This window comes from Ctenopharyngodon idella, chromosome 22, assembly GCF_019924925.1.
Source record: "Ctenopharyngodon idella isolate HZGC_01 chromosome 22, HZGC01, whole genome shotgun sequence".
In the NCBI taxonomy this organism is placed as follows: domain Eukaryota; kingdom Metazoa; phylum Chordata; class Actinopteri; order Cypriniformes; family Xenocyprididae; genus Ctenopharyngodon; species Ctenopharyngodon idella.
Window position 1 is genome coordinate 15976679 of NC_067241.1, and position 27728 is coordinate 16004406.

At 43.7% G+C, this 27728-nt stretch overlaps 1 protein-coding gene across 4 annotated transcripts; it reads left to right on the forward strand.

The window, feature by feature from the left end:
* On the forward strand, window positions 1-27008 carry dlg4b (discs, large homolog 4b (Drosophila)). Of its 4 annotated transcripts, XM_051879217.1 has the most exons (22): window positions 1-34; window positions 169-288; window positions 987-1057; window positions 7610-7771; window positions 8149-8199; window positions 16823-16873; window positions 16978-17102; window positions 17183-17352; window positions 17426-17562; window positions 17789-17933; window positions 18040-18154; window positions 18534-18690; window positions 18764-18866; window positions 18956-19067; window positions 19217-19393; window positions 19871-19926; window positions 20034-20081; window positions 20802-20903; window positions 21339-21511; window positions 21616-21728; window positions 22258-22349; window positions 25835-27008. In XM_051879217.1, the coding sequence occupies exons 1-22, from the start codon at window positions 16-18 to the stop codon at window positions 25939-25941; spliced, it is 2406 nt and encodes an 801-aa protein (XP_051735177.1). In that variant the 5' UTR covers window positions 1-15; the 3' UTR covers window positions 25942-27008. The 4 variants fall into 4 exon arrangements, with proteins under 4 accessions (XP_051735177.1, XP_051735178.1, XP_051735179.1 ...); XM_051879218.1 differs by lacking the exons at window positions 1-34; window positions 169-288; window positions 987-1057 and adding an exon at window positions 1905-2108; XM_051879219.1 differs by lacking the exons at window positions 1-34; window positions 169-288; window positions 987-1057; window positions 7610-7771; window positions 8149-8199 and adding an exon at window positions 9045-9107.
* Window positions 27009-27728: the final 720 nt, after the last annotated feature.

Consider the following 27728-nt stretch of genomic DNA (forward strand, 5'->3'; position numbering starts at 1 on the left):
GAGCCACACGCTGACATGCCTCTCAAACGGGAAGGTGAGACACTTTCAGCTCTGAATGATTCAGGTCTGCTCGTCATGTGTTTGTGTGTGCTGGTGGTGTGTTGTCATGTTCAGGGTCACTGTTACATGTGTGTGTTTAATCTGTGTGTGTGTGTGTGTGTGTGTTAGATACGGAGCGAGCGCTGCAGGCCATGGAAGCCTGTCAATCAGCAGGTGATGAAGGATTCAGGAGTCGCGCGGAAAGACTTTTGACCATCTTTCAGAGTGACCTGTTTCAGGCTCTGCTGGGTGAGTAAAACACACACACACACACACACACACACACACACACACACACACACAGAGCTAATCAGCCGTGAGTGGCAGTGTGAACTCTCTATATTTAGTGTGTAATCTGTCATTGAGAGATTTACATGCGTGACATCATCAGATTAGACAGATCTGGAGGCGTGTCCTGGCAGATGAGCTGCGTGTGATTGGTTCCTGAGGATGAATAGAGCTGTCAATCAGCGTCAGGATTCCCTGCTGGCAGACGAGACACTGTTGATTCACACACACTCCAACACTAACCAAAACAACATGCTGAAATGTGTTGAAACTTGAAAGGGAAGTTGTGCTGGTCTTTTCTCCTCTATTGTGCCGTATATCCGAGTGAAACTCGGAACTCTTGTTCTTCTGGAACAAGAACAAATGTAGGGCGGGGCTTGATTTTGTCTGTGGGGAATTGATTGGATGGTTGTGGTTTGCTATTGGTGGATCTCATGTGAGTGACAGGTTGCCCCGCCCTCGTCATCAGAGAAGAGAAGAGATGCTGCAAGAGGGAGGAGAAGATATTATGATTACCAGGAACATGAATTTAACACAATAATGATGTGCTCCGATAAATCATTTAGAATAAACACTGAAATATTCCATAAAAAAAACAAGAATTGTCCATTTTGTTTTCATGGTGAGTTTAATATCAAGTGTGTGTGTTTCTCCCACAGACATTCAGGAGTTTTATGAGCTGACGGTGTTTGAGAATCAATCCGAAGGTCGAGCGCTCACACCGGGACTGGTGAGTGTGTGTGTGTGTGTGTGTGTGTGTGTGTGTGTGTGAATCACAGCTGAAGATTTGTATTATTATAATGTCAGTAGTATGTAAATGAACTCTTTCTGTGTTGCCTACACTCAGATTTCCTTGATTATTGTGTCAGCAAAAGTCCAATAAATTACGTAAAATGCTTTTGTTAAAACTACTGATCAAACTTCTGCATTTTTGCACTCCCACCCATGGACAGAGGGGTGGAGCCAAAATCAGAAGTGCATTATGGGTGTTGAAGTTTTTGGCAAAAGGAAACACCTCGGCCCTTTCTGTGTTTTTCTAGTCATGTCACACTGATTTAAATTTTTTGTTTGCCTTTCTACTGCACAGACAGTCAAAATCTATAAAAGCCCATCAGTGAATCAGGCCCGTTCACACCAACCGTAACTGAAACAATAACATTAACTATGATGGAAATAATGTTAACTATAACCATAACTAAAATGATAATGTTAACTATAACCATAACTAAAATGATAACCCTAACCTCCATTTGTTCTTGTTCTAGATATACGTCACAATAGTTAAAAAAGACTAGAGCAACTTCCCTTTCATGACGACTTTAAACGTGAATGAAAGTAGAACAGAATGTAGTATTTTCTTGTCTCTGCAGTGTAATCTCACGCTCTGGTTGTTGGACTGCAGATGAAGATCCTTCCGTACTTCTAGTCTTTAGGGTTTCAACTTTGACCCCGCGTGTCAAACAGCCTCTCTCAGTCTCCATGGCAACTGCTCTACAGTTGCCAGAGCAACAACTGATCACTGCCATGGCAACAGTAGTCATCCACCGCCTCTCTCCGTGTTTCCGCTCATGTTTTCACACGCGCGTCGCTCTGTTGTTCGCGTCCCCCCACCCGTCTGTCTCTCCCGTGCGAGCCGTGAGACGGGCGAGAGAGAAAGAGAGAGAGAGTGAGGAGAGGAGGCTCGACAGGCGGAGGGAGAGACAGGGGAGGGTGGGGGGGATTCAGCGCGTCTGTCGCCCTTCAGTCCTGACATGGACTGCCTGTGTATAGTGACCACTAAGGTAAGACCGCTGCAGCCCGCGCGCGTGTGTGTGTGTGTGTGTGTGTGTGCGCGCGCGATGTGTCTAAATACTGCAGCGTTTGCACGCGCCCGTGATCAGCGCCGCTGTCGTCTTGAGCTCTCGTCTCATTTATACAGCTGTGTGTGTGTGTGTGTGTGTGTGTGTGTGTGTGCGGAGTGTCTCATCTCACTTTATATAACACACAGTGTGTGTGTGTGTGTGTGTGAGTTGTGCTGGTCTTCTCTCTGAAGATGTGTGAGCAGTTTAATGTGTGTGTTTAGTATTACTGGTGATTTCCACCTGTGTGTGTGTGTGTGTGTGTGTGTGTGTGTCAGTGTCAGTGTGTGTGTGTGTGTGAGTGTCAGTGTGTGTGAGTGTGTGAGTGAGTGTGTGTGTGTTTGGCCATGCTGCAGTGTTTTAGTATAATTAAGATACTTATTATAGTTTTTATTAATATTGTCTGTCAGTTTTTATTTTTATATTTCCTTTTTTATTTTTTTTAATAAAGTTTTTTATATATCTGTATAGTTTTTATTTTAGTTTGTTATTTTAGTACATTAAAATAAAGAGTATCAGAGTCCACATCACAACTATAAAAGATAACGACACAGACGAATGATATTGTTAGAATCACTTCAGAACAATTTTTTTCCAGCTGATATAAACATTGACAGCCAATCAAAATCCATCCTGCTTTAAAGATCTCGAGCATTTAAAGCATCAGACGACAAAACTGCAGCGCTTAAAATAACCAGAATGATATCCTCGTAGTTATCATAGTTATCGGTATAGTTATCATTATATACTGCAGCGCACTTCAAATAAACAGAACAATATCTTCTGCTGGTGTGGACGCTAATATAGTTATCGTTATAGTTATATTTATTGGTATAGTTATTGCTATAAACTGCAACACGCTTCAAATAAACAGAACAATATTGTCCGCTGGTGTGGACGCTAATATAGTTATTGTTGTAGTTATTATAGTTATCGGTATAGTTATCATAGTTTTCAATATAGTTATCATAGTTATAGTTATCTTTATATACTGCAGCGCACTTCAAATAAATAGAACAATATCTTCTGCTGGTGTGGACGCTAATATAGTTATCATTGTAGTTATCAGTATAGTTTTTGTTATAAACTGCAGCACGCTTCAAATAAACAACGATATTGCCCGCTGGTGTGGACGCTAATATAGTTATCGTTATATTTATTATAGTTATCGGTATAGTTATTGTTATATACTGCAGCACGCTTCAAATAAACAGAACTGGTGTGGACGCTGATATTAATTACTGTAGATCATTATTATTCGTAGAAATCTGCTTTTGCTGTTCTGTTTGGAACATTTTCCAAAACTGAGTCTCCACAAGGACACATGCAGCTTTAGCTTATGCTCATGATGACTTCACATTTGTCAGTGTGTTCTTTATAGAGTGCAGTTGTGTGTTTCATTGGTCTGTGCTGCATGCTTCCCGGTTTCCTGGTTTGATGGTAAATGATCCATCATGACGATCCAGCAGGTGGAGCAGCAGATCTCAGTGTGGTGTTGGGCATCATGTAGTTGGTTGTACAGTGTCTTCATGGGCAAACGCTCCTGAGATCTGGTGTCTGTCTCATCATGGGTCCGTGATCGTGTGGATCTGCTCCAGCAGCCTGACCAGATCTCACAGATACAGAAGCGCGCCGTGTTTGTTTGCCTCTAGTTCCCGGTTTATGCAAGAACTTCCACCAGCTCACCACATTTATTCATTGGCTCTTAGTCTGATAACTGTCCTGGTAGCTCTTTTTTATTAACAGTGATCACCATAAATTAGGCATCACTCAAAAGCTCCATACAATGGAAGTGAATGGGGTCCAATGTTGATTGGTTCGCAACACTCTTCAAAATATCTTCTTTGTGTTTCACAGAAGAAAGTCAGTCAGGTTTGGAAATTATAATTTTTTGGGTGGGCTGTCCCTTTAAGAGAGCTGGCTTTTATGTCGACTGCATCCGAAAGCTGAGAAAGGCTTCCTCTGTAGGCAGCATACAGAGGCCCGTCCGAATCCAATGAGATCCTTCATCTGATCGATGTGTCCTGTGATATCCCACTATCCTGTGCGTCTAAACATCTGTTTGTAGTAATGAAATGTTGGCTTGATTATCAGCAAAGCTCTCTCTGTTTAGCTGTAGATCATTAGACTGTTGCAAAATGTAACTATATTATCGTCCAGCTCTAATCCGATAAATGCAACTATGAGGCATGAAGATATTAAGATATTACAAACATCATGATTTTCTGTAAAGCTGCTTTGAAACTGTATTGCGAAATATATTTCTGTCATGACAGCTCTCAGAGTGTTTGGCATGGTGATAGATATGACAATGTTGATTTATTTGGTCTTGGCAGAATAGATCTGCTACCCTGCTGCTGCTGTTGCTACTGCTGTTATTGCTGCTGCTGCTGCTGCTGCTATTGCTGCTGCTGATTCTGTTGCTGCTGCTGTTATTGCTGCTGCTGATTCTGTTGCTGCTGCTGTTATTGCTGCTGCTGATTCTGTTGCTGCTGCTGCTGCTGTTGCTTATTGCTGCTGCTGATTCTGTAATTGCTGCTGCTGCTGCTATTGCTGCTGCTGATTCTGTTGCTGCTGCTGCTATTGCTGCTGCTGATTCTGTTACTGCTGCTGCTGCTGTTGCTGCTGCTGATTCTGTTGCTGCTGCTGATTCTGTTGCTGCTGCTGATTCTGTTGCTGCTGCTGCTGCTATTGCTGCTGCTGATTCTGTTGCTGCTGCTGCTGATTCTGTTATTGCTGCTGCTGATGTTATTGCTGCTGCTGATTCTGTTATTGCTGCTGCTGCTATTGCTGCTGTTGCTGTTGGTTTTTGCTGCTGCAGAGCAAGTACAGGACTTGCTACTGCCAATACATACACAACACACTGCTGTGAGCATGTAAAACATGCTGCTGCTGTACAAAATAGCATGCATGAATTACCCGTAGCAGATCTATACAGGTGGAGCAGGGGAAGGTGGAGGGTTTCTGAAAGCGCTGCAACTGCTACAGAAAATGCTGACCAAGTATTTGAAGGTTGAGCAGCGAGCTCATTGGCTACTGATACAGCAGGAACCAATCCGCTGTGCCCTATAGAGAATGATGTGATTGTGAGCAGATTGAGTTAAGGATGGCGTCATCTAGAATTTCATGACAGATCTTTGTATTTGTCTTGAGGTAAATGGACTCAGAAGCCTCTGTGTGTGAATGTTTATTTTCAGGATCAGCTGATGAATCGGTCGAGTCATTTTAAAGGTGAATTGAGTATTTCTGCATCATTAGCGTCACTAAATAGAACTGCAAAAATGCTGATTGAAACATGTTTCCTGAACGGTCCATTCACACACTTCATTGGTCAGATAAACAGATAGCCCCGCCCCCAAACTCACGTGATTGGCTGAGTCAGAAGTTGACATGCCACTCAATCAAACAGATGAATCTTGTGAAAGCGTCACAGTGTTTCACTCTTCAGGAACCAAACAAACACAACACTAACTAGGTTTAATGCTGTGGAGTTCAGCTCAAATCCTGCAGTCACACACACACATTCATAAATCTGAAAATCGTCATTTGTTTCTCTTTCATCTTTATTTCTGTGTTGCTGATGATGTCAGTTGCTATGCAACCATGCTATCCGAGCCAGTTTCCATGGCGACCAGACCAGCATCGTGCACTGAATGAGAGAGAGCGAGCGTGGGAAACACACACACACACACACACACACACACACACACTTGAGTGAGTTTATGACGGTTATGAATTTTAGATTCATATTCATGTGATTCTCATGTGTTTCTGCTCTCAGGTATAATATTAGTGGAACAGATTAACAGATTGATGCTGTGTGTGTGTGTTGTGTGTGTGTGTGTGTGTGTTTCACTCATGCACGCTTGTATGTACACAGTATGCATGAGAGCGCAGTGTTGAGGGTCTGATTGGAGTGTCGTCCCACTTTGATGACATCATCATCATCAGCTCTGCAGTGGGCGCTGAGTGGAATACTGAGCAGCTCTGTGTCGCCCCCGTCTGGCCAATCCCACAATCCTCTGTGTGTGTGTGTGTGGTTCATGCCCCTCTACTATTTAGTTTCATATTTCTAAATCATTTTTTTTTTATTACACATTAGTTCATGTTGGCAAATGTTTCAGGTCATTCAGATGTGTATTATTATTATTATTATCTACTATTTTGTTTTTATATTTGATTATATTTTTATATTTACTATTTTTATTGTATATTTTATTCATTATATATCTGTATTCAAGTTATTACATTTTTTTAATTGTTACTGTTTAGAATCGTTACTTTCAAACTTTCAGTTTTTTAAAATCAAGTTTTTAGATTAAAAAAACATGTTAAACCAACATGAATATAAATAAAACACTATTAGATTGCATGTTAAATATTAGGTTTTGTGCCTCCTTATTTCAATACACGTAACATCATAATCCGTATTTCTTCGTGATCTATATTGTTATTGATGAGCTGATGCCTTTATGATTTTGATTCTGAAACTTATTTGTCAGTATTTGAGGTGTTTTTTAAACCACTGATGCAGGAACATGTGATGATGCTTTTACTACACGATTCGCTCCAATTCAAAAAACAGTTTGATTATTTAAATGTAAAGTAATTCACACGCACAATTTTTTTTGTCACTGGAAGCATTTGAGCGGAAGCCTTTAGATCTAACTATAACGATAACTATAATGATAGCTATACTGATAACTTTGATAACTATAATGATAATACTATAATGATAAATATAACAACAACTATAATGATAACTGTAACAATAACTATAACGATAGCTATAATGGTAACTATAACGTTAACTATAATGATAATGATAACGATAACTATGATAGCGATAACTATAACCATAACCATAACTATAATGATAATGATGACTATAACGATAACTATGATAACGAAAACTAACAATAACTGATGATAACGATAACTATAATGATACTGAACACTATAACGATAACTTTAATAACTAAACAATAACTATCACGATAATTGTAATGATAACAATAGCTACAACTATAACGATAACTATAACATTAACTATAATGATAACGATAATTATAATAACTAATGATAACTTTAATGATAATTATAATAAGTGTAACGATAACTATATCAGCGTTTACACTAGCATATAATATCGTTTTGTTTATTATAAGTGCGCTGCAGTTTTGTCGTCTGTTGCTTTAAATGCTCGAGCTCTTTAAAGCAGGATGGATTCTGATTGGTTGTCAATGTTTTTATCGTTCAGCAGCTGGAAAAAATCGTTCTGAAAGTCATTCCAAAAATACCAGTCCTCTGTGTTGTTATTGTTATAGTTGTGGTGTGGACTTCGCTATTCTTTCACATTTAGAAAGATTTTACAAACTGTGGTTATAGTTATCGTTCTCGGTGTGAACGGCCTTAAACGCGTCCATTCTCCTTGGTCTCTGCAGAAGTACCGTTACCATGATGAGGAGACTCCGCCCCTGCAGCACAGTCCCACCCACCTAACCACAGGAAAGTCCGCAGAGATGCTGCACCTCAGTGACGCTGGCCACGCCCCCATCGACGGTGTCCACGGTTACACCCCCCAGATGCATATGTCACCTGCCAAGGTATCAGGGTTCCTCTCTTACAGTCAGAGGCTGAGCTGTGATGTGATTGGTCCACTAGGGCCCTACGAAATTGGTTTTATTTTTTCAGAATTTTTAATTTTTCTGGATTTTTAAATGTATTATCAGCCCTGCTAGCTACTGTCAGGACATTGAACAGATGAAGTGAATAAGCTGTGTGTGCTTGATGTCTGTTAACTTAGTTAACCCATGGTTGAGTGAACATGACCCGTCTCTCTCTCTCTCTCAGACCCGTCTGTCCTCGTGTGTGTCGCGTCTCTCCAGTCAAACGCTCTGAATGATGTTTCACATTTCACAGTCTCAGTTGTGTAACTTCCCGTCCTCTCCTGTAACTAGTCCTGCTGTTGTGTGTGTTGCAGCCAGTGTTGCTCCCCAGTGGCCACGCGCCGTACTACGCCACCTCCACTCTGGTAAGCGTCCTCCAGTCATCTACATCAGTGTGAGTCCCAATGAAGTTTTCATCATTTTCTGTTTTATTTTAAGCCCATTGGTGAATGGGCCATTCCAGGATTCCTATTATGCTATTTTAAAAGCTCCTAATGTTGTTTTGGGATTCTCCTACAACAGGTTCACATTCATCCAAGGTCAAAAAACACTCACAATATCCACTGCAGCATCAGCTCTTTTCTCTTAGTGTCTGAAACGGTTAGATCAAGGATTCGGTCTCTCTAAACCCCGCCTTTCTGAGAGCTGCTCTGCTCTGATTGGTCAGATGGCCCAGTCTGTTGTGATTGGTCTACTCTGCTCTGATTGGTCAGATGACCTAGTATGTTGTGATTGGTCGGAAACCAAACGCTCATTACCATATCTGAATCTCAGCTCTTCCTCAGCACTTGAAACACAGTGATTAGAACAGTAACGATGGTGTCGGTTTTACTGAATCAATCTCAGCTACAACTACAGTGTTGGAGGGCGGGGCAAAGCAGACGCTGTTCGCCAGCAGCCAATGAGCTGACATTATGCAAATTAGTTACAAACCTATGTAGGTTCAGCAGGAAGTGATAGTGGAATTACTGGCTACTCGTTTCAGCAGGTCAGAAACGCTTCTTTCTGTTTGGGTTTGGTTCGCTTATAGCCTGCATTTGGGAACAAAACATTTGCCAACGCTCTTCCCAAACGCACAAGGGCCGCTGCAGCTCCAATCTGATTGGCTGTGATGTAATTTCCTGTGGACACTGCAGAGGGAGAACTAGTCACTGAATTTGATCACATGAAGTCTGCGTCAGGAACAGCTCGTCAGATGTCTGTCAGCACAGGTGTGTTAGTCCAGATGTTTCCACAGGAGTCATGTGACGCAGGGCTGTGGGCGGAGCTCCAGGTGAACAGACAGACAGCTCGTTCTCGCTCTCCCTCTCCTGCACTCACACCAGCACAAATATTGCCATAGTGATGGCAGGGATGTTGGTCTCCATAGCAACAGGACCACTTCACATTTTTTTCCAGCGAGGGAGAGAGAGAGAGTGCGCGGGAGAGAAGGAATGTGTGTGTGTGTGTGTGTGTGTGTGTGTGACGGTCTCGCGGCAGCAGGATGAAGCTCCTCGAGCGCGTCTGTAGCTCATTTCTGTGCGTCTCTCGGCTCGTTTTGCTCTCGTGATTCCGGATGAAGCAGAAGATGAAACGACACTGACACAGCGGGACTGCTGTCACCATCACTTTCATCATCATCTTCACCACCATCATCATCATCATCATCATCTTCATCATCATCTCTCAGTGGTTAGCGGGTGGTGGATTGTCTCTGAAATCTCTCTCTAGGACTCTGATCGATTCGGTTTGTTTCGGAGTCGGTGTGAATGTGTGTGTGATGTAATCGCGCGGTTCTGACGTCATGTTCGTCTCCGTTTGGTACGCAAAGAAGATGGGCCGAAGATTCATCAGCAACGTGCGCAAAGCTAAGAGACACAGACAGAGAATGATGGTGAGACAGTGAACGTGTGTGTGTGTGTGAGAAAGCTGTGAGTGTGTGAGTGTGTGAGTGTGTGAGACAGAGAGACAACTGTGTGTGTGTTTGTGTGTGTGTGTGTGTGTGTGTGTGTGAGAGAGTGTGTATGTGAGTGTGTGTGTTTGTGTGTGTGTGTGACAGTGAGACAGCTGTGTGTGTGTGTGTGAGTGAGTGTGTATGTGAGTGTGTGTGTGTGTGTGAGAGACAGCTGTGAGTGTGTGTGTGTGTGTGTGTGTGTGAGAGAGAGAGACAGCTGTGAGTGTGTGTGTGTGTGTGTGTGTGAGAGAGAGAGAGAGAGACAGATGTGTGTGTGTGAGACAGAGAGACAACTGTGTGTGTGTGTTTGTGTGTGTGTGTGTGTGTGTGTGAGTGTGTATGTGAGTGTGTGTGTTTGTGTGTGTGTGTGTGACAGTGAGACAGCTGTGTGTGTGTGTGTGTGAGTGAGTGTGTATGTGAGTGTGTGTGTGTGTGTGTGTGTGTGTGAGAGACAGCTGTGAGTGTGTGTGTGTGAGAGAGAGACAGTGAGACAGATGTGTGTGTGTGAGACAGAGAGACAACTGTGTGTGAGAGACAGCTGTGTGTGTGTTTGTGTGTGTGTGTGTGTGTGTGTGTGTGTTTGTGTTTGTGTGAGTGTGTGTTACTCCAAGGAATACAGCGGTGACAGAATTCACCATGGCAGTTGTGATGAGGTTACCATGGTAAACATTGTATTTTATGGTCAGACTGTGTTCTTGTTGATAGTTGCCAGATTTCTGCTGAGCGTTGCATCGTCTCCATGGTAACCAGAGTGATGGTGTGATACAGCCTGTGAAGATGTTGTCATGGTGTAATCACTGTGATTTCATGCAGGAGTGTGTGTGTGTGTGTGTGTGTGTGTGTGTATAACATGCTACTGAACTACAGCTAAATTTTAGTTAGACTGATGGCTGATGCTGCTCTGGTACTGGTTAAGCTAGTTATAACTGTAGCCTGTCCAGTGTTAGCTGGTTTAGACTGGTTCTTTCTGCAGGGTTATGGGTTTGGTTAGTTGATAAATAACTTTAACTAAAAATAAAATGAAAATGGAAAATATAAAAATAAAATCTGATCCAAAATATTAATAAAAACTATGAATATAGCTGCAAGCAGCAATTACGGGGCCAAGCACAAAGAGCACGATAAACCATGCCAACACCACTGTGAGCGTCAGACCAGCTGCAACAACAAGCTAGTAACGACTTTTTAAGATGATTTTAGACAAATTGGCTGAAAAATCATAAATACAGTCATTAGAAATGTGATTGAGAGGTTTATCACAGTCGACCAACAGGTGGCGCTGTGACCAAACTGATGTGGTGTGGTCAGAGTGAGGTGACAATGAAACATGCAAAGTTTGGTGTCTACAGGGAAAGCAGTGCAGAGATACAGCCTCAGTCATTTTGGCATCAAGCCTCAACTTTGTTTCGAGTACCTTCAGGGCATGTTGCTGATGACACAGAGTTTCGTAATGGTACACCAGTGCATTCATAAAGTATTGCATTTTATGTCATAATACTGTATTGTAGTTGATGACAATTTCATGTTTTGTTCAATTATAGAGCCACCAAGAGGCACAATCCCACCATTTTTTCATGTGTCCTCAGGGTGAGCCCATACATGTGTCAAATTTGGTGAAAATATCTCATTTCATTTTGGAGTTATAAATACTTATATGTATGAGCACATAAAAAATGACCCTTGGGCAACTTGGATTGGACTTTTTTTTTTTTTGCCACTTACTATCAAAATTTTGCCATTTGGGCACTAGCATTTAGCCAGATTTCTGAATTTCCTACGGTGGTTTTGTCTCGATCAGACTAACGGTTTCGAAGATAATCGCAAAGGTTTTTTAAGTGTTAAGTCACCATGTTGCACAAACCATAAGGCAAAACCTAGCATGTTTGGTCTCGCTGGACTCAGCAAGGATTCAAGAGTCTAAGGACATGACTCCTGTGAAAAAAAGTCAACACACCCAAAGTTATAAACATTTGAACATTTGATTTTACCACTAGGTGGCGCTGGCTTGAAACTTCTCAGGCTCCTCTAGGGCATCGTGCTGATGACCCATACCGAGTTTCGTAACAATACACTAATGTGTTCATAAAATATAGCATTTTACTACAAAATTCAAATTGGTTGACGCCCAAAATGGCTGATATGGGAAATCGTCATGCCATTAAACTCGGCATGACGACCTGAATCTAAAAAGACCAGTTTTATGATTTTTGGACAAACTGTTCATAACTTATTAGCAAAAATAACCATTTTTGTATCTCCGGACCAGTAGATGGCGCTGTGCCGAAACGCAGCATGTAACTTTATGTCATGCTTATGACAACATGTACCAAGTTTGGTCTGTTTGTGAGTTATTCGAAAACAGTTTGGCAAATCGACTTGAAGTACATACATTTTTGTCAGCATGGTCTGAAGAGCTGGTTAAATTTTCGTAAAAAACGGCCTAGTAGTTTTTTCGGAGAATTCAAAATGGCGGTAACATTTTCATGGCGGAAAATGAAGCCAAGGAATCAGAGGAAAAATTGGAATTTTGAATTTTGTTTCTAGCCCTTATGGTTCAATAGTTATTAACATAAACATGAGTGCAAGTTTGGACAGCTGGTGGCGCTAGAGGGATTGAGTTAGAGACTCTAAATTTGCTATGGATACAGTTCAAACTGTATTCCAAATTTCATAAGTTTCCCGCAAGCGGTTCTATGAAACTGCCGTAGACTTCCAGAGCGGAAACGGAAGAAGAAGAAGAAGAACGGCAATGATTACAATAGGTGCCTATAATATATCAATGATACTAAAATAACACTGACCATGACATCATAACTGCATGTAAAGATGCATCTTAGCAACAAAAGAAAATACACTGTCTGGATATTTATATCTGGATGTTTATTAATAAAGACGCAGCCTAATTCTGGACTCATGAATATTAAACAGATGCAAATGCCACTTAAGTGTGTGTGTGTGTGTGTGTGTGTGTGTGTGTGTGTGTGTGTGTGTGTGTGTGTGTGTGTAATCTTTTGCTGTGAGTGCCTGACACTGTTACCATGGAAATGTTATTTGCTAAGGAAACTGAATTTTCCCAGAGGACTCAACAGATGTTGCCATGCTCTGTCCTGTCTGTCTATCCTGGCTGTTTCTCAGTGTCCATCCTGTCTTTCTCTCAGTGTCCATCCTGACTATCTCTCAGTGTCCATCCCGTCTGTTTCTCAGTGTCCATCCTGTCTGTTTCTCAGTGTCCATCTAGTCTTTCTCTCAGTGTCCATCCTGTCTTTCTCTCAGTGTCCATCCTGGCTGTCTCTCAGTGTCCATCCTGTCTTTCTTTCAGTGTCCATCCTGTCTTTCTCTCAGTGTCCATCCTGACTGTCTCTCAGTGTCCATCCCGTCTTTCTCTCAGTGTCCATCCTGTCTTTCTTTCAGTGTCCATGCTGTCTTTCTCTCAGTGTCCATCCTGTCTGTTTCTCAGTGTCCATCCTGTCTTTCTCTCAGTGTCCATCCTGTCTTTCTCTCAGTGTCCATCATGTCTGTTTCTCAGTGTCCATGCTGTCTTTCTCTCAGTGTCCATCCTGTCTGTCTCTCAGTGTCCATCCTGTCTGTCTCTCAGTGTCTATCCTGTCTGTCTCTCAGTGTCCATCATGTCTGTTTCTCAGTGTCCATGCTGTCTTTCTCTCAGTGTCTATCCTGTCTGTCTCTCAGTGTCCATCCTGTCTGTTTCTCAGTGTCCATCCTGTCTTTCTCTCAGTGTCCATCCTGTCTTTCTCTCAGTGTCTATCCTGTCTGTCTCTCAGTGTCCATCCTGTCTGTTTCTCAGTGTCCATCCTGTCTTTCTCTCAGTGTCCATCCTGTCTTTCTCTCAGTGTCCATCCTGTCTGTCTCTCAGTGTCCATCCTGTCTGTCTCTCAGTGTCTATCCTGTCTGTCTCTCAGTGTCCATCATGTCTGTTTCTCAGTGTCCATGCTGTCTTTCTCTCAGTGTCTATCCTGTCTGTCTCTCAGTGTCCATCCTGTCTGTCTCTCAGTGTCTATCCTGTCTGTTTCTCAGTGTCCATCCTGTCTTTCTCTCAGTGTCCATCATGTCTGTTTCTCAGTGTCCATGCTGTCTTTCTCTCAGTGTCCATCCTGTCTGTCTCTCAGTGTCCATCCTGTCTGTCTCTCAGTGTCCATCCTGTCTTTCTCTCAGTGTCCATCATGTCTGTTTCTCAGTGTCCATGCTGTCTTTCTCTCAGTGTCCATCCTGTCTTTCTTTCAGTGTCCATCCTGTCTTTCTTTCAGTGTCTATCCTGTCTGTCTCTCAGTGTCCATCCTGTCTGTCTCTCAGTGTCTATCCTGTCTGTTTCTCAGTGTCCATCCTGTCTTTCTCTCAGTGTCCATCATGTCTGTTTCTCAGTGTCCATGCTGTCTTTCTCTCAGTGTCCATCCTGTCTGTCTCTCAGTGTCCATCCTGTCTGTCTCTCAGTGTCCATCCTGTCTTTCTCTCAGTGTCCATCATGTCTGTTTCTCAGTGTCCATGCTGTCTTTCTCTCAGTGTCCATCCTGTCTTTCTTTCAGTGTCCATCCTGTCTTTCTTTCAGTGTCCATCATGTCTGTTTCTCAGTGTCCATCCCGTCTTTCTCTCAGTGTCCATCCTGTCTTTCTTTCAGTGTCCATCCTGTCTTTCTTTCAGTGTCCATCCTGTCTGTTTCTCAGTGTCCATCCTGTCTTTCTCTCAGTGTCCATCCTGTCTTTCTCTCAGTGTCCATCATGTCTGTTTCTCAGTGTCCATGCTGTCTTTCTCTCAGTGTCCATCCTGTCTGTCTCTCAGTGTCCATCCTGTCTGTCTCTCAGTGTCTATCCTGTCTGTCTCTCAGTGTCCATCATGTCTGTTTCTCAGTGTCCATGCTGTCTTTCTCTCAGTGTCTATCCTGTCTGTCTCTCAGTGTCCATCCTGTCTGTCTCTCAGTGTCTATCCTGTCTGTTTCTCAGTGTCCATCCTGTCTTTCTCTCAGTGTCCATCATGTCTGTTTCTCAGTGTCCATGCTGTCTTTCTCTCAGTGTCCATCCTGTCTGTTTCTCAGTGTCCATGCTGTCTTTCTCTCAGTGTCCATCCTGTCTGTTTCTCAGTGTCCATCCTGTCTTTCTCTCAGTGTCCATCCTGTCTTTCTCTCAGTGTCCATCCTGTCTTTCTCTCAGTGTCCATCATGTCTGTTTCTCAGTGTCCATGCTGTCTTTCTCTCAGTGTCCATCCTGTCTGTCTCTCAGTGTCCATCCTGTCTGTCTCTCAGTGTCTATCCTGTCTGTCTCTCAGTGTCCATCATGTCTGTTTCTCAGTGTCCATGCTGTCTGTCTCTCAGTGTCTATCCTGTCTTTCTCTCAGTGTCCATCCTGTCTTTCTCTCAGTGTCCATCATGTCTGTTTCTCAGTGTCCATGCTGTCTTTCTCTCAGTGTCCATCCTGTCTGTCTCTCAGTGTCCATCCTGTCTGTCTCTCAGTGTCTATCCTGTCTTTCTCTCAGTGTCCATCCTGTCTTTCTCTCAGTGTCCATCATGTCTGTTTCTCAGTGTCCATGCTGTCTTTCTCTCAGTGTCCATCCTGTCTGTCTCTCAGTGTCCATCCTGTCTGTCTCTCAGTGTCTATCCTGTCTGTCTCTCAGTGTCCATCATGTCTGTTTCTCAGTGTCCATGCTGTCTTTCTCTCAGTGTCCATCCTGTCTGTCTCTCAGTGTCCATCCTGTCTGTCTCTCAGTGTCTATCCTGTCTGTCTCTCAGTGTCCATCATGTCTGTTTCTCAGTGTCCATCATGTCTGTTTCTCAGTGTCCATCATGTCTGTTTCTCAGTGTCTATCCTGTCTGTCTCTCAGTGTCCATCATGTCTGTCTCTGTGTCCATCCTGTCGGTCTCTCAGTGTCCATCATGTCTGTCTCTCAGTGTCCATCATGTCTGTCTCTCAGTGTCCATCATGTCTGTTTCTCAGTGTCCATCCTGGCTGTCTCTCAGTGTCCATCATGTCTGTCTCTGTGTCCATCCTGTCGGTCTCTCAGTGTCCATCATGTCTGTCTCTCAGTGTCCATCCTGTCTGTCTCTCAGTGTCCATCCTGTCTGTCTCTCTGTGTCTATCCTGTTTATCCTATCTGTCTCTCTGTCCTGTCTGTCTCTTTGTGTCTGCTCTGTCTTTCTCTCTCTGTCCATCCTGTCTGTCTGTCTCTCTCTGTCTCTGCCCTGTCTGTCTCTCTCTCTCTGTCCTGTCTGTCTCTCTCTCTGTCCTGTCTGTCTCTCTCTGTCTCTGTCCTGTCTGTCTCTCTCTGTCTCTGTCCTGTCTGTCTCTCTGTGTGATGCTGCAGTCTCTGCAGTGCTGTAACAGCAGAACTCATCAAATTACTTTAATTAAAGTTCTTCAGCTCCGTTACTGAAACAGTCAGGATGTTAATTATCCGCTCGTCTCTCTCAGGTTGTTTAGGAGAGCAGTTGTGAGTCTGTAACGTGGTTTGATGATGTTGTTGATGTGTGTGTGTGTGTGTGTGTGTGTGTGTGAGCGGCTGATTCCTGAAAAACTCAAGTCAGCTTTATTTCTACAGTGCTTTATAGAGTACAGATCGTTTCAAAACAGCTTCACGGTAACAAACATATGAGACAAACAAAATTTTTAAGCTGTAAAGCGACTCTAAAAAGATAATAGTGTCATTATTCAGATCAAGTCACTTGCTCCGATTACTCCGAATGCTCCGAAATTAATAAGTTGTTTCCTCTCTTGGCAGCTGATGTTTTATATAGAGACACTTTCACTGTCCAATCAATCATCATGATCGGATCAAGCCCCGCCCCTTCCAGTTTTTCACTTCACATCAGTTTCAGGCTGATGAAAGTCTTTATGGTCATTCAGTTTAGCGTTTGTGATGAAGGACTCGTGGTTTCTGCTCGTACGTCTGTGAGCGTCACTGAGACTCATCTGAGATTTGAGTCCATCAGAGATCACGTGCTGGTGATGTCACCATGTTGATTATAACATCAGGACAGACATTAAAAGATACTGATGAATGATGTTTTCTCAGTACAGATGATTGAATGTCTCTCTTGTCTCTCTCTGTCTCAGATGAACGGGATGGACGGAGACGTTGAATATGAGGAGATCACACTGGAGAGGGTTTGAGACATATCTTGTTTTCAGCTCTTTGATCATATCAAATCACTTCTGCATGAACATCATTGTGTGTGTGTGTGTGTGTGTGTGTGTATGTGTGTGTTTAGGGTAACTCTGGTCTGGGCTTCAGTATAGCCGGTGGGACTGATAACCCTCACATAGGAGACGATCCCAGTATCTTCATCACTAAGATCATACCAGGCGGAGCCGCAGCACAGGACTGCCGGCTGAGGTAAAACACACACACACACAGTCAGTCGCTGTAATGGAATGGGGTGAAGGGTCATTGACAGGATTTCCCGTGTCTTTCAGGGTGAACGACAGTATTCTCTTTGTGAATGACGTGGATGTGCGTGAAGTCACTCACAGTTTCGCGGTGGAGGCGCTGAAGGAGGCGGGGCCGATCGTCCGGCTCTACGTGCTGCGACACAAACCGTCCGCGGAGAGAATCACAGAGCTGAAACTCATCAAGGGTCCTAAAGGTGCGTGAGGGGCAGCAGGTGGGCGGAGCTGATGTATTCAGCTCATCTGATTGGCTGCGCTCCTGTGCCACAGGTCTGGGCTTCAGCATTGCGGGCGGCGTCGGGAACCAGCACGTCCCGGGAGACAACAGCATCTACGTCACCAAGATCATCGAAGGCGGAGCAGCGCATAAAGACGGACGGCTGCAGATTGGGGACAAAATTCTCGCTGTGAGTTTGAGCACGTGAGCAACAGACAAATAAGATTGATTTTCTGACCCCACTGGCAGATATTTGTTCTTGTTTTAAGCACAAACTCACTTCATTTTGATACATTTCTACATTTTGCTTCTCCAGTAAATGTATCTTGATTTAATAATGTATAGATATTTGTGCTGGAAAACAAGACAAAGTCTGTTCAATGTAGTGTTGTGTGTGTGTGTGTGTGTGTGTTCAGGTGAATAACATGTATCTAGAGGACGTGATGCATGAAGACGCTGTAGCGGCGCTGAAAAACACAGGGGAGGTTGTTTATCTGAGAGTAGCCAAAACTCTTCATCTTCATCATCAAGACGCCTACAACCCTCCTGACATCACCAGCTGTGAGCGCACACACTCATACACACACATACACACACATATACATATACACAAAAACACACACACACTCCCACTCTCACACACTCTGACGTCTGTGTGTTTCTGCAGCCTATCCTCCTCATATGGACATGTCTGATTACCCACAAGCCCTCAGTCCCTCGTCTCCACGCCGTTACTCGCCTATCCCTAAAGGCCTGCTGCTGGGAGACGAGGACATTCCCAGGTGACCACACTCATGTTTATGCAGATATGCAAATGAGCACATATAGACACCTTCTATTGTTTCTATAGACCTTATGCTCCAGAGAAACAAGCACACAGCCATCTTTAGAGTTTTGTGTTTGAACTTCAGCGGCATCACTGCCGAAGAGTAATTAACTGGTGACGTGGATTTACTGTAGAATTAACAAAAGTTATCATGAGTATTGTAATGTTTGAAGCGGATGTCATAACAGATATCAGTAGACTGAGAAGATAACGAGCTGTTTATTCATAAATCCTTAAGATCTTACCTTCATGCTGTGGAAATACAAAATGGAAGACTGAAAAGGGGCGGGGCTACATAATCAGCTCACGTTGACTCGTATGTTGTTGTCCATCAGGGAGCCGCGGCGTGTGGTCATTCTCAGAGGCTCCACCGGATTGGGCTTCAATATCGTGGGCGGTGAGGATGGTGAGGGGATCTTCATCTCCTTCATCTTAGCGGGAGGAGCAGCTGATCTGAGTGGAGAGCTGAAGAAAGGAGATCAGATCCTGAGTGTACGTCTGATCCACACACACGTCTGCTGAGTCACGCTGTTCGACTGTCACTCACTCAGTGTTTCTATTGCAGGTGAACGGCGTGGATCTGCGTCACGCGACACACGAGCAGGCGGCAGCGGCGCTGAAGAACGCAGGACAGACGGTCACCATCATCACGCAGTACAGGCCCGAGGGTGAGACGCAGCACATGCTAGAATAATGAAAACAGCTGGACTGACAAATCAGAGCCCAGCAAGCCTGACACGTGTGTGTGTGTGTTTAGAGTACAGCCGGTTCGAAGCGAAGATTCATGACCTGCGTGAGCAGCTGATGAACAGCAGTTTAGTTTCTGCAGCGGCGTCATTACGGAGCGGAAAGAGAAGCTTCTTCATCAGGTACTGAATAAAGAAACAAACTCAAAACAAACTTTTTATTCCCTCAAAATCTTAATTTAAAGGGAAAGTAAAATTATTTTTCTGACTCAACTGGCAGATACTGTATTTGTTCTTGTTTTAAACATAAACTGTCTTTCCTATGTCTTCAGGGCTCTGTTTGACTACGATAAAACGGCAGACTGTGGCTTCCTGTCGCAGGCTGTGAGCTTCAGGTTTGGGGATATTCTGCAAGTGTTTGACTGCAGTGATGAGGAATGGTGGCAGGCCGGAAAACTGTCTCCACACGGAGAACTGGAGGAGACCGGATACATACCCAGCAAGAGGAGGTGTGTGTGCATCATCATCAGTACATTAAAAGTGTCTCAGGGTGTGTTCATGTCATGTCCGAAAAATAGTATGTACGAGCTGAACGCCCATGAACGCTACCATAAAGTCAGAATTAGAAACAGTGAGAACAGTTTTAGAAAAGGTACATCGCCATCATCCTCCGATCAAAGTCATTTGAACACACCTGACATCATAATTACGGCTTCCCAAATCATAAATATGAAAATTCCAGGGGGAATTAAACGCATCCTCAAAGACTTGCTCAGATAAACAGATAGTCCCGCCCCAAACTCACGTGATTGGCTGAATCAGAACCAATCAATCAAACAGATGAATGTTGTGAAAGTGTCACAGTGTTTCTGCTTCAAGAATCAGACTACCAGTGACTCTGAACATCTGAACATCACACACAGCAGCTGATCAGGAGTGTGTGTGTGTGTGTGTGTGTGTGTGTGTGTGTGTGTGTGTTCCTGTAGGGTGGAGAGGAAGGAATGGTCCCGTCTGAAGACTCGTGGCAGAGAAGCCGTCAGCGGTGAGTGAGTGAGTGTTTCACACTGATCTGTGGCTCATAGTAGCTCATGTGACTCTGACATCCTGTGTGTGTGTGTGTGTGTGTGTGTGTGTGTGTGTGTGTTTCAGGACGCAGCGATTACATCGTGAGCTATGAGACGGTGATTCAGACTGAAGGTGAGTCTTAGAGTTCGAAAGATAAAACGCTCTGATACTATTAATTACATTAAGATTTGCAAACATTTTTTGTATTACAAGTTTTTAAATATGCAAATATATAATTAAATATGCACTAGTTTGCTTAAATTTCCAGAACAATAATGTGAACATTGGGTAAAGCCTCGTTCTTGATTGGTTTTGGTGACATATTAAAGTTAAAGGTTTTTACAGAGGATTTCTCTTTTTATCACTCCATGAATCAGAAAATACTGTCAGCAGACAGAAATCAAATACATTTTCACCATGTTTTTAGGAGTAAAATGTTTTATAAATCCGGCAAATGATATATGAACAAACCTTCAGAATATAGATATGAATAAAATTGTAAAGTTTGGTGTGTGTTAAGCTGCTGAATTGGAGATTTCTGACTCAAGATTGAAATTTACAGATACAAAGAGATAAAGTGTACTAAAATAAACACTTAAATGTGTATTTTGGATGTTTTCTGTCCACTAGTCTGAGAGAGGACATGTTATGGGAGCAAAATAGACTAATATCTCAAAATTGACCACTGGATGAAAAATTATGCTTTTGCCTGTAGCGTCTGGCCTTAATAGAGCTTTTATTTTGGTGTAAAACTGCAGGGAGTACTGTGGTGTTATTGTAGAATTCATTAAAAATGTTACCAGTCATATGGTGAATAACACTGTGACTGTGATGTCATTTCCTGTCCTGCAGTGCACTACGCACGTCCAGTCATTATCCTCGGGCCGAGCAAAGATCGCGTCAATGACGATCTCCTCTCCGAGTTCCCGGACAAGTTTGGCTCCTGTGTCCCGCGTAAGATGCCCAATTCAGTTCAATTTAATTCAGTTCAATAACAGTGTAATGTTGCAAAGTTCATCAGTTATGAAACAAATTCAATTAACTTCAGTTTGATTCAATTCAGTTTGATTCCATTCAATTCAATAATATTGTTGATGTTGCAAAAATCATCAATTTTTAAACAAATTTAATTCAGTTAAATTTGATTCAATTCAGTTCAATAAGAGTGTCAATGTTGCAAAGTTTATCAATTATGAAACAAATTCAATTCAGTTAAATTCCATTCACTTCGGTTCAATAAAGTTCTAGTAATAGACAGTTTCAGACCTCATCCAGAATGCTAAGCTAAATCCACATATTATGATAAAAAGTCTTATAAATGACTCAGTGTTTGATCTGATTATATTCTGAGCACAAAGACTCGTTAGTGACACTTCCTGTGTTTGACAGACACGACGCGGCCGAAGCGCGAGTACGAGATGGACGGGCGTGACTACCACTTTGTGTCGTCACGGGAACAGATGGAGAAAGACATTCAGAGTCACCGATTCATCGAGGCCGGACAGTACAACAGCCACCTGTACGGAACCAGTGTCCAGAGCGTCAGACAGGTGGCTGAACAGGTGAGAGACAGACAGACAGACAGACAGACAGACGCATGAACAGACAGACAGATGGATGAGGGGAGACTTATGAGCCGTGTGTGTGTGTGTGTGTGTGTTTTCAGCAAGGGAAACACTGTATCTTGGATGTTTCGGCGAATGCAGTGAGGAGGTTACAAGCCGCACAACTTCACCCCATCGCCATCTTTATAAGACCCTCGTCCCTGCAGAACATACTGTGAGTCTCTGTGTGTGTGTGTGTGTGTGTGTGTGTGCAAAAGTGTGTGTGAGAGTGTGTGAGTGTGTGTGTATGTGTCTTAAACCCTGATATGCATCATTTTAATCATGTTATTCACATCTGGTAATAGTAATTATGTTCGTCATGACAAACACTCTCAAATCGTGGCCAATCAGGAGAGCGAGCGAGTCTCTGCACTGCTGTCTCTCACACTCGTTACATACTGGATGAGTGTATAATCAAATGAATCCAGATGAAACCATTTTAATGTTATTAAAAACACATGCTCAGCGACTGATACAGTCTTTGTCATGAATACTGTACACGTGTTTGTTCACAGTTTGAATGTTCTTGTTTAGGTTATTTTCCACATATGAGGCAAATTATTAATTGTCACTTTCATTATGGCTATTAAAGTGATGCACAGTGATATTCAGACTCAAATTAAACACTGATATAAAGCACATGATCATTAGCTGAGATCATTAGTGTCACTGTCACAATGTAATCAGCTGTTGCTTGATTCCAGAGACATTAACAAGCGTCTGACGGAGGAACAGGCCCGAAGAGCTTTAGACAGAGCCGTCAAACTGGAGCAGGACTTCATCGAGTGTTTCTCAGGTGAAACTTCATCATCATCATCATCATCATCATCCATATGTAAATGTGCTCTGATATGATTTAGTCCATCAAGTTAAACTAAACTAAATTGAGAAATATTGCCTTGGCAAATAGCTGAAATAAAATAAGTTCCTTATCTGTCAGTCACTTTTGTTGTGTTGAATGACAACATTAGGGGTCATACTTGGGAGAATTCAGAAAAGGCCATTGAGAATTGGTGAGTGGAATTTGCTTTTGCCACTCCCCATCATGTCTTCCATAAACAAGCTCATTCCAATCTTCACCTCTAAAAGAACTGTTCTAGCTGGAAAGAGTGATATAGTGTTTTACAGCGGTCTCTCTCCTAAAAGAGCGAGCGCAGATAAGTGCTGAGAGTTTCCCCTTGGCGCTTCTGCTAAAAGAGCAGTTTCCCTAAAAGAGCTTGCACAAACAGCGAGAGTCTTTTTAAATATGCCTTTCCATTTGTGTATTCCTGGGCGCGGTCAATATCTCTCAACCACGATCTCTGCCTCACGTGTCTGGGCCGCTTGCGTGAATGGCTCGTGTTGGCACTGTTGTGGTCGCATCTGTCTTTCCTCAGCCGCTACCTGCAGTGGAGCTAGTGTTCAGAGTGACACGAGGGCCACAGCAAGAGTGTTTCCACCGGGTGAATCCCCACGGACCTCTCACACGTTATGTCCAGTGGAGCTCCCAGGTGACTTCAACGTTGCGTTGGTGCCCCCTCGGCACAGACACACTGGCACACAGCTGACCCCGGGGTCTGCACAAGTATGCGTTTCCCCCAGTGAGCCTGCCTGCACAGATGTTGTGCAAGGTCACAGAGGACGAAAAGCAAGTCTGTTTTGGCTCAACCGGACTTGGTTCTCGAATGCTCCTAACGACAGCCCCTCCCCGGCTTTCTCAGGGACAGAGCACAATTTGGAAACCGCGCCCAGACCTCTGAAACCTCCACATCTGGCCCCTGGACAGGACACGGAAGACTTGAATGGTCTGTCACCAGCGCTGATAGACATCATCACTCAAGCTAGAGCTCCATCTATAAGGCGGGCATATGCTTTGAAGTGGAGTGTTTGCTAATTGGTGTGCTTCCTGTGGAGAAGAACCAGAGATGCGCAGTCGGGTTGGTGCTTTCCTTCCTGCAGGAGAGGTTGAAGGGTAGGCTGTTCCCTTCAACCCTAAAAGTGTATGTGGCCTGCCATAGCAGCACATCATGATGCAGTGGATGGAAAATCATTAGGGAAGCACGACTTGTTTATCAGGTTCCTTAGAGGTTCCAGGAGGTTGAATCCTCCTAGGCCATGCCTTATTCCCTCATGAGACCTCTTACTGGGCCTACAGTAGCCACTGGAGTCAGTAGAGCAAAGTGCCCTCTCTATGAAGATGGTGCTCTAGACTGCACTCACTTCCATCAAGAGGGTTGGGGACCTGCAGGCATTCTCTGTCAGCGAAATGTGCCTTGTTTGGTCCGCATTCTCAAATAATCCTGAAACCCCGACCGGGCTATGTGCCTAAAGTCCCCTCTACCCCTTTCAGGGATCTAGTGGTGAACTTGCAAGTGCTGCCTCGAGACAAGGCAGACCCAGCCTTATCATTGCTGTGTTCAATACACACTTTGAGCATTCATCTGGAGGGTGCGGAGGCCTTCAGGAGGTCTGAGCAGCTCTTTGTCTGTTTTGGAGGACAGCAGAAGGGGAAGGCTTTCTCCAAACAGAGGTTGGCCCACTGGATAGTGGATGCTATAGCCTTGGCTTCATCAGGCACAGGGGAACATGCCGTGCCCCTTTGGAGTCCCAGCACACTCCACCAGGAGTGTTTCATCCTCCTGGGCATTAGCCAATGGTGCCTCTCTAACAGACATCTGCAGAGCGGCGGTCTGGGCGACACCTTTGCGAGATATTACAATGTCCAGGTTGAGCCAGTTTTGTCCCATGTGTTGTCAGGTACCGTTTGCACAGTGCCTTTCCCCTCCACGAGGCGATAACATGCGCTTTTTGTCCAAGTGAGTTCCCAGACCAGAGAATCCTGGATGTACCTTGACCTTAGCACCCTTCGGCAGTCCAATTTGTCAGAGGAATGTCAGGCCCAGTACTCGTGTGTGCATGCCCCTGCCGGGTCAGCCCGTGTACTGGAGCTAGGTGCTCCATATGTAGAGATTCCCTGTTGGTAAACCTGTGTCTTTCCCTAGGCAGAGCTCCGTCTCTGCTACCAGTCACTGCGTTTGTAGTAGTTCCCCTCTTTTAGGTTGGACTTCTTTCCACATGTGGTACTTCCCGGGTGGTAAGTCCATGTGATGTATTCTCCACATAATAATCTCCCCTTCGGGTAGGATGTGGTCTTCGTAGTGTTCTTTCTCCCATCTGGGAGGAAGAGCGCTTCCGCTCTGGTCTGTGTTAGCTGTTGATATTTCCTTAAAAAAAAAAATCAAAGAATAGAAAAGGTCAAGGAAATCCGACTGAAGTGATCTACTCCCACTGTACGTTTAAGCTGGAGGCTGCTGCCTTTAGCCTCCTTGTTAGAGCGCCTGACACCTACGCCGGAGACCACGGTTCATGTCCCGCTCAGAGCGGGTCGAGTATAACCGGTTACATTTGGTGCCTTGATCCAGATGGGATTGAGGTTTAGGGGGAGTGAGTGTAACTGTCGTAGGCCAGTAAGAGCTGTGCATGTAAACCTCACTCCCCTGATCTCAAGAGGTGCTCTAGCGACTGACGCTAGAGGCTGTTGTCTTTAGCCTCCTTGTTAGGGCGCCTGACTCCCACATCGGAGACCACGGTTCGCGTCCCGCTCAGAGCAGGTCGAGTAGAACCAGTTACTTGAGTACTGTCCCTAGTGGTACGAAGGACTATACGGCTTGTTTGAGGCATTGGGTAGGTTAGGATGTTGCAAGTGCATTTGTAATTTGGCAAGCAGAGTATTGGCGAAATCTGCATCTCCTGAACCTCTTAACGGTTTAGGCTGTGGCATTTTCCTTAGGGACCCCATTTGACACAACATCAAAATAACTGACAGAAAGGGAATGTCTTGTTACTAGTGTAACCTTTGTTCTCTAATGAAGGGAAGGAGACGTTGTGTCCATCCTGCCACATCACTGAACCATCCGTTGAATGGCCAAAAAAGCCAAAGTTCAATAACAGAGTTAATGCTGCAAAGTTCAATTGTGAAACATTCGGTTTCAACTCTAAAGCAGCTCTACAGAAGACAATAGAGTCAGTATTCAGCTGAATTCAGTTCATGATCAAGAAGGTCAAGCTTCAATTACTGAATCAAAACATCACAGAAATGATTAACGTCCAAACGGACTGTTTCTGTACTCGTCTGATGAGTTCAAAAAATGGCTTTTTTGAATCCTCAGAGGTAATTGAGGCTCCCAAGTACGACCCCTAGTGCCTTCATTCGACACAACGTCTCCTTCCCTCCATCAAGTAACAAATGTCTTTTTCATGGCTGTAGTTTTAGTGAACTATAATAACCCTGTGTTTGTGCAGCGATCGTGGAGGGCGACAGCTTCGAGGAGATCTACCACCGCGTGAAGTCCGTGATCGAGGAACAGTCCGGGCCGTACATCTGGATCCCGGCGCGAGAGAGACTGTAAAACACACGTGTGTGAAGGTCAGTTCACAGCGTCCGGCGTGTCGAAGCTCCCGTCACCAGATGATCTTCAGATTCACGCCAGCAGCTCATTGACATGTAAATATGCATCAGATAATATTTCAGTCACGCTGGTTTCTATGGAGTGGGCGGGACGCTTACCTCATCGCCATGGCAACGGTTCATCGTCGGGTCGGACGGCTGAAACAGCGACAGAGCGAAAACACGTGTGTGAACTAGCCTTAATGTGTGTGTGTGTGTGTGTGTGTGTGTGAGCCGCTGCTACCGATGATGATGATGAAGAAGATGAAGGTGTTTATGTGGGTGGTTTCCATGGCGATTGTGAGCTCAGTGAGTGTAACACAATGTCTGAGGCAATATAGACATGAGACATGAGCACTGAGCACTTTACTAACACACACACACACACACACACACTGAACACTGAATGCGTGTGTGTCTCATTGTGAAGTGTCTCTATAGGGCTACTGTTTACATATAATACACACTTTAAACTGCACAGGGAGAGAAACACGTGTGTGTGAGTGTGTGTGTGTGTGTGTGTGTGTGTGTGTGTGTGAGAGAGATTCAGAGCATTAGATTAGATTCATTCAGTCACAGAGAGGCTGCAGTGATTTGTAAATCATTTAATGATTATTATGTGTGTGTGTTGATGAGTATTATTATTATTAATATTATTAATATTCTACAGCTGTACATACAGATTCAGATTATCTGAACCAATGGGGCTTTAAACACATGAACACTGCACTTCTCTGAGCCAAAACTACCCACAATCCATACAAACATCACGCTGTAAGCTACAGCGACCCATAATGCACTGCGCTCAGTCTACAACATTCAACCAAAGTGTTTTCTGCTTTAGTTTGTGTGATTACGACGTTTGAGTTCGGTTTCTCATTTCAGACTCATTTTCACAAACTTATAGACGCATTTAAACTGGCGACAGCCGCTCTGTATAATGTGAAATAAATGGATTAATAAATATATTTCCTGTTGTAAACTAGCTAAAATCCTGAGATGACGATTCATTAAACTGTTTTAATAATTCCTCAGGCTCTCGTGTGTTTCTGTGTGTTTACGGGTGAAACTGAGGCCAGTTCAGTAACTGTGATGTTTTAATAAATAATAATAATAAATTGTTCACACTTGTTCCTAATGTATGAAGTATGAGTGAGTTCAGAGAGCACCGGTCAACTGAGGGTTGTCAAGGCTGGATCGGCACACCAGAGGGTTTTTCCCATCATTCCCTGTGATGTGGACAGTCCTCAGGCCGGAGCAACATGAAGACGTGATGCTGAGACAGAATCTGATCTTGCAGTTGAGTGAAACATGCTTTTTGGGTTTTTTCAGTTGGGCTACTGAATTTTGACAGTAAGTGCTGAATATACAGACATTCAGAACTAAATAATACTATACTTGCAGTACATTCAGTGTACAATATATTCATTTATATGATTTCGAGCCGGTTGTTTGATTTTGCCAGAAGAGTCCGTGGTTTTGTGAATGAAAATTTGATTTTGTGTTTAATGTTGTGAAGAAATGTGTCTTAACTATTGTGAACAACTGTAATGAGTAAGAAACTGTATCCCACAATGCAGTGCACTCATCTTCACCTTCCATGTCCAGCGAGATTTGACATGAGTGTGTGTGTGTGTGTGTGTGTGAGTGTGTGTTTGTGAGTGTGTGTGTTTGTGAGAGAGTGTTTGTTTTGTGTGTGTATGTTTTTGAGTGTGTGAGAGTGTGTGTGTGTGTGTTTGTGTCTATTTG